Source organism: Chaetodon auriga, chromosome 7 (assembly GCF_051107435.1).
Source record: "Chaetodon auriga isolate fChaAug3 chromosome 7, fChaAug3.hap1, whole genome shotgun sequence".
Lineage (NCBI taxonomy): Eukaryota > Metazoa > Chordata > Actinopteri > Chaetodontiformes > Chaetodontidae > Chaetodon > Chaetodon auriga.
In genome coordinates, this window is record NC_135080.1 from 21,918,242 (window position 1) to 21,932,092 (window position 13,851).

Genomic DNA, 13,851 nt, shown 5'->3' on the forward strand with positions numbered 1-13,851 from the left:
CGTCTAAAGCAGGATTGTTTGTCCAATTGCAGTCAATATAAGGCCGGCCTAAAATGGAAATATGTCCAATGAAAAGTAAGAGGCTGTTGTCGTTTTGGGAGAAGGTACCAACCACAGTCCGAGATTTAATAAGCAGACGGAACTCAGCCGTGAAGGTGGGAAGAGGTATATTCTTTTAACCAATAGTAGTGCAGAACACTGGGTGATGGGCGTGTAAAGTATGATTCTTGGTCCAATTACAGTGAATATAAGGCGGTACTAAAATGAAACCCCGTCAAAAGAGAGTTAAGGGGGCGGTGTCGTTTTGGAAGACGGGTAACTGCACGTGCAGCGAGGCACAGTTACCAAACATGAGAGGCGGTGTACTGTACAGATGTTTTCTAAGCGGTAACGTGCATTAACACATTACAGCTACAAAGATGCTATATTCATAATGTTTCCTCAGTTGTTGAAGTATTTCTTCCAGACCACCCACTACCAAAAGATGTAAACTTTCCTTACCAGTATCTGCAGAATTTGTCTATGCTCTGTGGTTTTAGATTTGACATTTTGGATACTGTAAGTTACATGTGTTTGTCTCACAATGCAATTTATGATATCATAATTTATGAATGCTTTAGCGGACCGTGCACAATGATAATGCGAAGATGCTGTCAATAACGCAGGGTGAATGATATTAGGCAATAACTAAATTGCAGCATATCTTTTATTGGAAGAGTAGTCAGTAATTTGATACCAATTTCCATATATGTAAAAAAAAATGTCATAACTAATTATATTTGATTTCAGCTTGCTTGGAATAATTCATTTGTATGGAAATAAGATTAAAATATGATTCCACTGAAAATTTATAAGTAATGACACTGAATTATTGCCGAACCCTGCAGACTGATACTACATTTTACAGAATAGACGTTTCTTTTTTTGTTTTTTTCTTTCTTTCTTTTTTTTTTTTTTTTTTTTTTTTTTTACTAAAAACTGATATTTGTCATTTATATAGTAGTCCTTTGCCTTTGTTCAGCCATGTTTTTCTTCACTGACCACTGACCTCCATACATGTTATGAGTCTATTTTGCAGAGTTTTCGCATCATCATCATCATCTTTGTTTATGTGAGTGTAAATACATCGTACTGCGGTAAAGAAAAAAAAAAGGGGGGGGGGGGGATGCAGAAATTGATGGTGACTTGATTGTCAGTAGGTGTACACTAGGGAAATACTGTTGGCAGACTGAAATTTGCACTGCACACACAGCAGTCGTGTCTGGCCCTCTGCTGGGCTGAGAAGGTGCTGCTCTACGCTTCGCTTTTCCTCAGCTTCTGAAATGCAATCATTTGCAAAACATACCGACAGACACACTGTATTTTTCTACCACTGCCTATCTACAGATCACTTTGATACGTAGCCATTACTACTACTATACTACTATATGTAGAATGAAGATCTAGCGAAAAAAAATGAAATAAATTGAGTGTTTAATTTTCAAGACACAGGCACCTGCAGGTTTTGGAAGATAAGATGAAATTTTAATGATCCCCGTTGGCAAACTGGGTCATTGCAGCGAATAGAAATAGCAAGTGGAAAATTTACGATAGAATTTAAAACGAAAGTATAAAATTGGCATTGTTAAAAAAAAAAAAAAGAAAAGAAAAAGAAAACAGCGGAGCAGAATAACAGATATCACGATCTGCCAAATGACAATTTACATAGTGAAAGAAAGTACATGATGAGAATATACGACGGAATTATGACAAAACGGGCCATAAACATGGAAAATATGCTATGCTAAACAGCGTCGTAGTCATACATTTAAAGTGTATGAAATAGATAAAGGATGGTAATACTGAGACTAACATATGCATAATAGTAGTGTACCAAATATTCCTTATAGGTGCGTTTGGATTTTCCCACTGTCTTTGACACAGTGACCTTTTGATGTTGCAGTTTTACAGTGTGGTCAGTGTTGCGAGTGTGCGTGTGTGCGTGCATGTGTGTGTGTGTGTTGGGGGGGCACCAGAGGGAGGGCGCTGAGCAGACGCCATATATGGGCACACCACCGACTCTGCACTGCTATTGGCTGTGGGCCTTATGCAGCTGCTTGTCAACAAGATGGCCTTCCTCCTCCTGCCGTTTTGACACTGATTATTTTGGTATCCCCGAGAACATACCGTAAAAGCTTGTGTCACTTCTTTATAGATAGTAGGGGAGCGACTGCTCAGAGTCCTAACGAGGCCTGCAGTCAGCTAGACTTTGTTCAGAGAACTGACAGGCACACAAGCCTCGGTAGCAGCCATCACAAGACTGATAACAGAAAGTAGCTGCTGGCTAATGTCGACGTTAGCCAGCGAGTGAGCTAGCTTAGCTACGTGGACACGGATACTTAACTCGTGTCACCTGCATTTAACCAGACTAACTGGTTTGGTTAGAGCGAAATATAGCGAGGAAACACTTTTCATCGACAGTGTGAAAGGTTGTCTGTGGAGACTAACGTTGCTAAGGTAAGTAGTTTGGCAAAATATAACGTTGAGGGTTTTTTTTAATCTTGTTAGCGTGCTAGCCGTCGCTGTCATGTTATTATGCAGGTAAGTTGTGCCATCTATTTAGCAAGTTCGTTAGCTTATGACGGGTCTATCTAGTATGTGCAACTACGCATTAATAAACTAGGTGAATTATTAAATGTATTAGTAACGTAGTTGTTCTGGGCCTAGTTCAGGTTCAATATTAATAGACTGCTTGACCGATAAAGCGCTAAACATTTTGCTACGACGTTAAGCTAACTGTTGGCTAGTTGGGTACCCAGCTAATGGTTGGCCAAAGACATTCCGTCAGACTTTTAAAGGTGATTGCTACAGTGAACATTAAGACGTTCAACGGTGATTACTACTATAAAAATAAACAATCAGTTGAATATTGCACTGTTATTTATGGTGTATGTGGCACCACACTTGTTGTTTGTCACTGGAGAAGTTGGCATCATTTCAGCTAGTTTTGTAGAGTTAGAAGGATATCTAGAACAGTAGCAGGAAAAGCAATAGTTAAACGACGAGCAGAAATCTAAGATGTTTAAAGAACAGTAAATATTGAGTGTTGCATATGCGAATCAACCAGTTAACGCGTTGTATGGCTCACATTTAGATATGTTCAGATGGACAAGTCTAGAGTGATTTCTATGTTTGGGGGCAGTTGTGTTGTAAAATCTTATGTTGTCGTCACGGTAAAATTGTCATTTGTGGGGTTTGAAGTAGCCCACTTGCATGGAGTACTGTCTGATGTGATACTGTTGCGCAATGTATGAAATGCCCTCAACCTTTCAGATGTCTCAGTAGGACAATGCACTCTGTTTAAACAGTGGCCTTTTTGATTGTATTATCAAAGCTTGCATCAAAGTCTAACCTGTGATGGTGCTACAGCACAAACACACAGACGGCCCTGTATGGCCAGTCAGTCACTCTTTCCAAGGTGTCTTGATAGAAAGGCTGCTGTCGATGTAATAATGCTCCGAAGCGGACTGGAGTGATGCACTCAGCTCTATTGTTCTGTTGACAGTTTGCAGCAAAGCTGGCCTGCTGGCTGAGCTTCTGTTGTATTGTCTTCACAGGCACACACGCAGAGAGGGAGATTGAGCTAAGGCTTTTTGGCATGCTTCTGTATTATCATTTGTCAGCTTTTGGTCATCTGTCCGAAATGCTGTGAAAAAGAGTGCGGGCGAGTTGGAGAATAGTATGAGGGAGCTGAGCTGCAGTGGCACTATTTTGTGCTTATCAGGATGACTTTTGGATGGGTTAACGCGAAAACAGCACAAATGTTAATTCACAAGCTTTGAAATTGGTGTTTCAGTTGCTAATCCAACTTGTTAAATCTTAAATTACCATTTAAGGAGGATGTAGTACACTATGTGTTCTGAACTGCAAGCACCAATCATAGTGAAACCATTATCCTGGTGAGAGCGCCTGCCAAACTGTTCTTGATTTGTACAACAAAATGATCGAGTCCAGCAGAAATTCAGTTTTAATGTAATGGGACAACCTGTTAATGTCTCACTATGCAAACACAAGAATAGTAATTTTTGAGCAGTTCATTATCTTCCTGTCACTATTTGTGAATATGTTTTGTGCGGATTTTGACTGCAGCAGTAATCCAGTTACGTGCCTCTGACACAACAGTGAGTAGACTATTTCTCTATGCAGACATTTTTTGCAGTGTTAGAAAAACTTAATCAGAATATTCCATACAGTGGAAGAATGGTGTGCTCTGTATCATTGACATAATGCACACGTACCTATGTAGCTTAAATAGCAGAGCTGCTGTGTCTTGTCTGGTCCCCTGCTCTTCTCTCATTTTAAACTGTAGCATGATTCGACCTCTTTAGTTTATCTTCTGTTACAAAAGCTTCAGTAGCACCATCACTGCACTTCATGGTACAGTAGCTGGTGTCATCCATGTTGACACGTCCTACCTGCTGCTTACATTTAGAACTGCATAGTTCTGTATGTGTATGTTTGGAGTGTCAGGTCATACCTACAGAAAATCCTCACATGCTTTTGGCAGTTTATGTGTCAGACAGCTTGGGTACCAAATGATTCAGACCCCAGCCCTGTAGTGAAGCTGTGTGGTGTTGCTGGCTGCCACTGTGCTTGGACAGGATTTGAAGGATTAGTTTGATGCAGAAAGCTTAAAACCAAACCCAAGCCTTGATTTGCAGGAACTGTTTAAAATTAAGAGAGGAAAAGTAACTGTAGCTCACTAACTTCAATTGACTTTTGGCTAGTAATGTTGAGTGCTGACAATTGATTGAGAGACTGTTCAGATGTTTCTGGATATGAGACGCTGGATAGCACAGTGTATGTTAATCTCTCAGAAATACATCCTTTATAAACATCTGAATTTCTGGGTGTCTGTCCAGTGGTTTGTTGTTTGTTTGTGTTGTTTGTTGTTGTTTTGGCCACCAAGTCTCTCAACATTTACAGCAGCTGTCTGACCGAGGGTTAATGATGTCTTTTTTTTGTATTGACTTTTAGCTTATGTTGAAGAGCAGTGTGACAGCAACATACATCCATACATTTCTCAATAAACATCAACCCAAAACAAATTGATTGAATTGGTATTTAAAGCCATATTCACCCCAAAACTGAGCTTTTGAAAGATGCTTTGCAGTGCGGATAGGATCTGAAAATATTGAGGAGTGAACTACAAAGAGAGATTAATGAGTTATCAAGGTATGTTTAGCCTGTCACGAAGGTGCCTTCCTTTCAACATGGCCAGATTGCCATGGTAACTTATGCTGCACACCTAATTCGCTTCAGAGGAGGTTGTGTTTGCAGTTTCAGATTTAAATGAGCCATAAAAAGCACCACCCTTTCACTAATTCTTTTCCTGACTATTCTCCATGAGCAATATAGATTCTCAGCTGAGGGAATACATTATATATGTAACCTTGATGAGCTATACATTTGAAAGTGTCACCGAACAAAGCTGTGTGATTGCTGCAATGCTAACTCTGTGCATCTCATAGTGAGTTTTTCTATGCATTCTGTTGGTGATGCAGAAAATCACATTTTTCCCTGTTTGCTTCAGGTAATATCAACACTTAAAACTTGACACAGCATATCATCCATACACTAAAAGAATGAGGAATGCATATTAACGACAGACCACTTTGGATTATGTCTTTATGCTTGCCATGTCGAACTTGCGTCATAGTATACCCTGGTTTGTACTGTAGACAGTGAAAACGAGACCTTTCCAGAGCTACATAGAAAAGATTGGGTGCTTTGCAGCAGTAATTTTAAGAAGCCAACATTCTGTTTGCATCAAATTTCTGTGATTGCTAATGTTGAGGAACGGTTAAGCCGACCACACAGTAAAAGTGTTGTCATTGATCTTCATGTTGTCAGAGAACATCTCAAGCAATAAACAGTGATTTGACAGACAGTGCAGCAGCCCAGACAACAGAATTTTCAAACAGTACAATGAGAACAGTTCAGTTGCATGTTAAGGTATATTGAAACACAATATATGTGATCATAGAGAGCAGGAGGCGGCAGAATGGAGTTTCAACCTGCCGAGACCAGCAGGAGTAACCTGGCTGTGAGCGTTTGCACTCTTTGCCAAATGATGGCTGCACTGCACAATTTTGTTGTTTGCCAACCAACAGAGGAGGAGGAAGAAGAGATTTCTGTCCCCATCTTTCTCAGTTTCAGTTTAGATGGAAGACAATCCAGAAATACTGGGCACAAGTCATTTTTATATGTAAACAGTGTTTTCAGATTCATCTGCTCTCGTGCGTGCATCGCTTCTCTCCCAACCATCCCAAATTCATAGGAAAGTGACAGCTAATAATTCTGGTCTGTAATTTGTTGAGGTGGATGATCTTCAATGTGTGTGTTTATGTGTGTGTGACTTGTGCTGGAGTGCAGCAGTGGGCAGACCGTTTCTCTTCTGGCCCCCTCTTATAATGCCATCCATTCTGCTATGAAAAATGGATTGCATGATGCAGTGAGAGGAAGGGAAAAGAGGAGTTGATGGAAAGGAGGTAGAGAATAAAAGTGGTTAAAGAGAGAGAGTCACAAGGGATCATAGAGAGAAAGGGCAGTGAAAAAGGTTCACTAGTTTTTTGTTTTTTTTCTCTCTCACAACAGTATAATCTGCCTGCTCTTAGCGGAGTTGTTGCCGTGTGATTATAGAGGAAGCATTTGAATTGGTTCACCACACTGTGTGGGCGGTGTTTGCTTTTTGCACCTCTCTGGGCCATTCCATTAGTCCAAATGTATAAAGCACCACCCATTCAGTGTGTCAGAGAAGCACGACAATGACCCGTTTTAAAGTCGAATGAAGCCACAGATGTCTGTCATCATATTTTACAGTACAATGTCATCACTTTAAAAAAGTCCTGTAAGAAAATTTCAATAAAGTGATTCAGCTTATTAAATTAAGTCTTTTTTTAATAAATCCACTTTATTTCATGAATGTAACTGGTCAGTTTTATCAACATAAATACATATAAATATACTTGTAAGTGTATAGCTGTCTTGCTGTTTGTAGTCACCACTCTGTAGTCCCTCTCAGTGTCCCGCTCACAGCGATATCTGATGGGTTATGGGACTTGAGTAATAGTATATCAACACTGAACTGTGTCACAGAATGCATGCGCAGACTAGAACTGCTTCGATGAGTGAGCTAAGCTGTGTTTCAAACTCAAGGCAGCAGATATAGCTGAAGTTACAATAAACATCACAATCATCTACACTGGAGTTGCAAAAGCACCATAATCTTATGAACTGTTGAATGTAGATGCAAAGTAAGCTCTTTGATTAACCTTGTGTTATGCAATAAGAGTGTTTACAAAGAGCTATGCATTAATCAAGTGGAGCACTGTGGAATTTTCAAGTTCTACAATCCTAGCTTATATTGTGCACTCAAACACACCCTCTGTACTGTAAAGTTATATTGACGCTATTTGTAGCTATGGCACCTGGGAATGCTTGTTACAGTGCTGTTGATGGCATTGCTCTTTTGGACTTTTTAGTATTTCGGGGTGTGTGTGTCTGTGTGTACATTACACTAAGTCATTCCTAATGGTTGGTTACCTGCTAGAAATTAGATAGCTTTTGTCAAGTTGCTGCCACACCCCCAAGATTTACCAGGCAATCTGTAAATTTATGACTGCACTGAGATGTGGAGATGTGCTTTTATGAAATTGTCACTTCAGCTGTTGGCATGTCTGGACCTGTAGAGGTGAAGAGTGACACTACACAGAAGTAAAGAGGGGACTGAATTGGTTCACATTTACTAAACCTGTTCCACTTGAGATCCAAAAATACATCATGAATTGCCATAACCTCTACATTTATACACTACTGCATAAGAACACAACAAACCATGAATTTGAAATGAATTAAATAAAAACACATTTCAGTTTCAGCAGTAAAACTATTCATGACACACAGACACTCAAAGCAAACAATTCAAATGCTAGACAAACACATGACTGACTTCTTTTTTTCTGCTGTCAAAACGCAGTCTCTTGAAAGTCTCTTCTTTGCATAGGAAAAAGGGTTGTTTTGCCTTGCCCTGATGCTGAGTGTCTGTCCAATTTGTTCATTTTTAAGCTGTCACTCCTGAGCACCCCCCCACGTTGAGGTCTCTCCTTTGCTTTTCAAATGGCTACTGTGAAGCTGACATTTAGAAACTCTTCCTTGTATTTTTGTTTCGACGTCATGCAGGTGATTGAGAGTGAGGGAATCACAGAAGTCACACTCAACATGACCTCAGTCAGAGGGCACCAACACACTTTACCTGGACCAGCGGAATGATGATATTGATGTACAGTGGTCTGGTTATGGGGAAGTTGCACTGCTTAGAGATGAAAGTTGATATGAAAAAGAAAGGTCCTGTCCAGTTTAATCCTATAATACAAGTTTAACATGTGATGTCTAAGGGGTAACCTCAAAAGGAAGCAACTGAAAACAGACAGATGAGGTGTAGTTATGAGGTCAGGCTGTTCTCTGATGAAGAGGAGGCCTTCAGATCAGCAGTGAGCCAAACATGTTGCTCCTTTGCCACTTGTTCCTCTCCATAAGCATGTCAGCACGTTTCCTGGCAGTCCCTACAGCTGGCATAGCTGCAGAAGCAAAGCACGCTGGGTGGACTAAAGCCCCCCCCCAGCCCGTAGCATAGGCTCTTTGGCATGGAGCAAAGGGTGAGGACAGGGAGGACAGCTACAGTTGTTTCACTACTACCCCACCCCCTCCTGCTGTTTGCTAAAAATAGACCTAGCATATGCCTGCATGCTCCTCCCTGTGTTGCCTCCTATTAAGCAAGTCCTCTTTGAAGCACTGAGATGCAGGAAGGGAACAGGGGGAGAGTCCATTTGGAGCTTTTGTGCTCCATCTCTCATCCCTTTCATCTGCAGGCTGCAGACACTGAACCTGAAATGGAATCCCTTTAATTTGATTTACAGGCTCCAAAGCAGGGGAGAGGATCTTCGCACACAGTAGCAAATGTAATTGCTAATTGAGTTTGACCAAAGTAGCAGGCAGGCCAGTTGTGATTAGTTCAGTTAGTAGTATGATGATAGTTGTCTCTACACTCTGGTGGCTGGGGTGCTGGTATGCAATGCTAACACACTATCTGAATTGTACCTCGCAGCAGCTATTCAATACTGCCTCAATTGGTAATTGATTATCTGAATTGATCCTGGCCCTGGCGGGCATTGTTGCTCTAGAGATATGAACTCTGTTTTCAGTGACTGAGGAGATAAATAATGTTTTTCTCTTGTCTCTCATTCTTCCCTCCTGGTCTGTACTCCACCCTTTCCTCTTATCTTTCCCTTTCCTATTCATGCAGGTTTTATGCCCAGTGTTGCTGATGAGCTTGGTGACAGACAGTGCCCATCAAGTTGGCACTGTGACAGGGAGCCGACAATGAGAGCTCTGGCTCTTGGTGTTTGCTGGCCAGCATAGATGCCGATATGCCCCGGTGGTCCGCATCCTGATGGACCGAGACACCTTCTCCCACATCCGTCTGTGGTGCCCACGGCCCTTTGGCACCTACTCCCAGAACAAAGCAAGGAGCCCAGGGTCAGGGGGCAGCGGTGGAGGGGGTGGTGGGACAGGGTCCCCCTCTCTCTGCAAGGCGGAGCCCTCTCCAGATGCCAGAAGGAGTGTGGATGGAAGTGAAGATGGGGGGATGATAGTGGGGGTGCAGGAAGAGAATGGCGAAGAGGACGATGTGGGTTCAGAGAACACTCCACCTGAACCTGAGCTTGTCTCCAGCTCCCTGACACAGAGCCAGGCCCCTCCACCCTCTTCAGCCCCACCCTCACCCCCCTCGTCCGGGTCCCAGATGGAAGATGGCCGTGTGATGTTAGACACCTGGTATGTCATAAAGCCAGGCAACACCAAGGAGAAGATAGCCTTCTTTGTTGCACACCAGTTCAGTGGAGCAGGCCAGCCCAGACCCAGCGCCATGAAGGTAAGGAGCTGAACAAAATCTGTACTATGATTTCCTCTGTGATTTCCTTTTTTTTTTTTTTTTTTTTTTTTTGCTTTTTTTTTTAATTGTACTTTTTTTTTTTTTTTTTGATAAATATTCATTATTTTCTTTCTCCACAGGTTAAAGGTAACTGGGCAACTGACTGCAGTAAAGCCAAAAGACGAAGACGATGTTCATCTTATGACCCTCCAACTCGCTCCCAAGCCTCAGAGCCACACTTCAGCCATGACACCTCTCTTGCGCGTCCAAGCGCTGATGAGCCACTTCTAGGAGGGGTGAATGAGACAGACCTGCTGTCTGTGGCAGAGATGGTTGCCTTGGTCGAGCAGAGGACCGCCATGGCCCTGCAGGGAATTGTGGCTGTTCATGGAAACCAACACCACCACCAGCCCCCTACTACCACTCACAGTCAGGGCCTTACCCCCCACCAGCACACCCTTCTCCGAGGCACAGTGTCAGACCCCACTCCTGTCATGTTTGTGTCAGACAGTTCAAATGGCCAGCCCTCCAAAGAGGCCCAGGTGTCATCGTCTCCTATCCAGACAGACCAGGAGCTTGAGGAGCAGCAGGAGTCATGCAGGGTAGCCCAGGCCATTGCACACTTTGAGTCTCAGAACCTGGAGAATCGGCTCCATCTAGGCGCTGGTCCTGTAACAGACTCTTCTAATCGAGAAAGGGAGCGGAGGAGAGGAGGGGAGTCTAGCATTGTAACGCCTCCTCCACCCCCAAGCCACAGTCACGGTGAGGTTAGGATAGCTTTCCGAGTGTCAAATCTGGACCCACGATCTCAGTTGGAGCCAGCTGGCAGGTCCCGCTGTATGTTTATGAGCTGTGGTGGTGGGGGTAACCAGGCAGCAGCCAGGGCCAAAGAGAAAATCACCTGTGACCTCTACCAACTCGTCAGCCCCTCATCTAGAGACCCCAGTAGTCTGCTGCTTGCTGCCACAACTGCTGCCCCCAAAACAGATGGGGACCTCCATCACCCAGACAGGCAGGCCTGTGGCAGCCCAGACCCAACCCAGGAGCTTTCCTCTGCTGAAAAGAAAGCGGTGGGTGTGGGGCGGGAGCGAGTGACTGGCTTCCATGTGGAGGTAGTGGTGACAGGTGCTGTGGACCAATGTGTGTTTTACGGCAAGGACAGTACAGAGAATGTGCAGGAGGAGACAGTGTGTTTTGCTGTGCCTAGTGGGGGAGGCGGCGGTGGGGGTGTTGCTAGCTCCACTGACCCTTCATCAGATGATCCCCCTCCTGGACAACTCTTCTTCCTTCAGCCCCCACGGGGCCCAGAGGAGGATGTAAAAGGAACAGGCACTGGCAGTGGGTCAGGAATGTGCTCTTTGGACTGTGCCAACAACAATGGCCCTGGGACGGGAGTGGCAGTCAGTTCAGGCGAGCGGGCACCTCGACCAGATTCTCCCAGTGCTGGGGAGGACTGTTCAGACCCTTCGCTGTGTCGCCTCTACCGCCACGTGTCCCATGATTTCCTGGAGATCAGATTTCAGATTCAGCGCCTCCTTGAACCGCGCCAGTACATGCTGCTGCTGCCCGACCACATCATGGTCAACATCTTCAGCTACCTGCCGACGCGCTCTCTGGCAGCCCTCAAGTGCACCTGCCACTACTTCAAGGTGTTGATTGAGACATATGGGGTGCGGGCAGTGGATTCACGCTGGAATCAAGACCCTCTCTACAGGGATGACCCCTGTAAGCAGTGTAAGCGGCAATATGAGCGCGGGGACGTTTCCCTGTGCCGTTGGCACCCCAAACCTTACCACCATGACCTGCCTTATGGACGTTCCTATTGGATGTGCTGCCGGCGTACAGACAAGGACACACCGGGCTGCCGTGTTGGGCTCCATGATAACAACTGGGTCCAGCAGCCTGCTGATGGCCCTCAGCCCATTCGCACCAAGAGGGAGGACAGGAGGGAGGAAGCCAGGTAGAGAGGAAAGCGTACACCTCACACATACCAACTGTCATCTCCTTCTGCTTGTCTCCTTTCTCCCTCTCATCTGCTCAGAGGATGAACAGGAGAAGAGAGGAGTAGAAGGAGGAACCAGCACTCCAGGACTGTTTTCTTTTTCTTTGCTCCAGCACTCCCTTCTCGTACGCGCCCTCAGGGGAGGGAGGTTGAGAGGTAAAGAAGGAAGAGAGGTGTGCCACTCTCCTTGCCTTTTTTTTTTCCCCCAAGCCCTCCAGATTCCCTCTCCCCCCCACTGTGCTCCAGAATGGCACCTTTAAGTTTGCATACCAGGGTTGGGGTCCCCTCCTCCTCCTGCTGCTGTCAGTCAGCCCTCTTTCTGCCTCTTACTCATTTGGGTTTCTGTATAACTCCGCACATGGTTGTTAGATCATTCATGTGAAAACTTTGCAGTGTATTTGATTGAGATTAGCATTCATAAAGTGACACATAGAAATGTAATGCCCTACAGCCTGCTTAGTGTTCCCAATACTTGTTCTGTGTTCTGTGTTGTATCACAAATTTCCATGTTAGCTGTACAATGGTGCTTCAAGGAATGAGCTGTGCTGAGTCCAACAGATGTAAAAGTTTTCCGTGGTGGAATGTTCAGCGTCGCTATAGAAACGTGATTGTAAAAAGCAAACTTGATTTTCCGTTGTACAAGACTGCCATTTGTACCTGTCCTGCGCCATGCATTTCTATTTCTCTGAATGTGCTGTAACGTTGTACTATGTTGATTAGTCCCCTGATAATGCTGCTGAAATCATTGCCTGTGTCACTGACGGTAATTCTGAAATAGCCATACCATTGGTTAATGACAGACATAGTCTCACTGTACTAGCAGGTCTCTCTGGCCACTGAGACCTGTTCTTGTCATTGTTTCAGAGTGGACCCTAACCTTGCTGACCAGCCATAAAGAGGAGCCAACGAGTACTTTCTGGTTTACAGAGAATTATGGGAGATGGACTTAATTGATTAAGACCAGTGGGATTGAATGGGATTAAAAAGAGAAACTTGATGTCACTTTGGAAAGGCCTGATGTCACTTTGGTTTGATTGACTTGTTTGCCATTTTGTTTTTTTCTTTTTTGTTTGGCTGTTTTATTGGGGTGTGTGTCAGAGAATGTTTGCTGTTGTATTTGCTTTTATTATTGAGGACTGTGTTCTCCCTGTATCGGTCTGTCATCCTACTCAACCTGCAAAGATGTATTTTTGAAATACTCCATCTTTGTTTTAACCCCCAGCTCTCTTCCTTTCCTCCTCCCCTCCGTCCTCCAATTCGGCAGAGGGCAGTGTTTGCCAAAGCCGTCATTCATGCTTTGAAGCGGGTGAAACCAACTACCACAGACCGCATGAAACTCTCTACACCAGCTTCCAGCCTTAAAAGCCCCCTACCTCTTACCCACCCTGCAGGAGATTGAGGCGTCAGATACCTCACAGATGAGAATTGGGAGTTGCACAGGACCCTGTAAGTGGCTAGATTTCAGATGCCCGATCCATCCAGCTGTACTGGATCCACCCATAACTCTGTGTGTGGAAGCGTAAGATGAACAGTGCCTGGTGACGGCTCTGACTCTTCATTCTTGGAAAAACCTCTTTCTCCATCCTCCCCCCTCTCCCTTGCCGTGACACTCCCCCACTCCTGCAAGCTGACAGACTGGACGTTCAAGAACTGATGTGATGAATGATGCTGAAACTCTGCATGGAGGTGGGAAGATGGTTGGGTAGTCATGGGAGAACTCTGTAGGTTACAGACATGTACAATGCTAATGGGAAATATCTGCTTAAATAAAAACAGAAGTGATGATTAAAACTGGAAATCTGAATCACTACCTGGTTTGTGTGGTGTCTGTTGAGTAATACCAGGCCTCCAACTAATGATGGCCTTCAAGCTGCTTTTT

At 44.2% G+C, this 13,851-nt stretch overlaps 1 protein-coding gene across 1 annotated transcript; it reads left to right on the top strand.

Annotated features, from left to right (window-relative positions):
* The first annotated feature begins 2,086 nt into the window (after positions 1-2,086).
* fbxo46 (F-box protein 46) lies at positions 2,087-13,779 on the top strand. Its single transcript, XM_076735435.1, has 3 exons — positions 2,087-2,496; positions 9,344-9,970; positions 10,111-13,779. The coding sequence occupies exons 2-3, from the start codon at positions 9,491-9,493 to the stop codon at positions 11,932-11,934; spliced, it is 2,304 nt and encodes a 767-aa protein (XP_076591550.1). The 5' UTR covers positions 2,087-2,496; positions 9,344-9,490; the 3' UTR covers positions 11,935-13,779.
* Positions 13,780-13,851: the final 72 nt, after the last annotated feature.

What these genes read in the sequence shown, in the direction of transcription:
- fbxo46 (XM_076735435.1), top strand. Translation starts at nt 9,491, where the DNA reads ATGGACCGAGACACCTTCTCCCACATCCGTCTGTGGTGCCCACGGCCC. An exon ending in CCAGACCCAGCGCCATGAAG is followed by an intron (nt 9,971 to 10,110) that starts GTAAGGAGCTGA and finishes CTTTCTCCACAG; the next exon opens with GTTAAAGGTAACTGGGCAAC.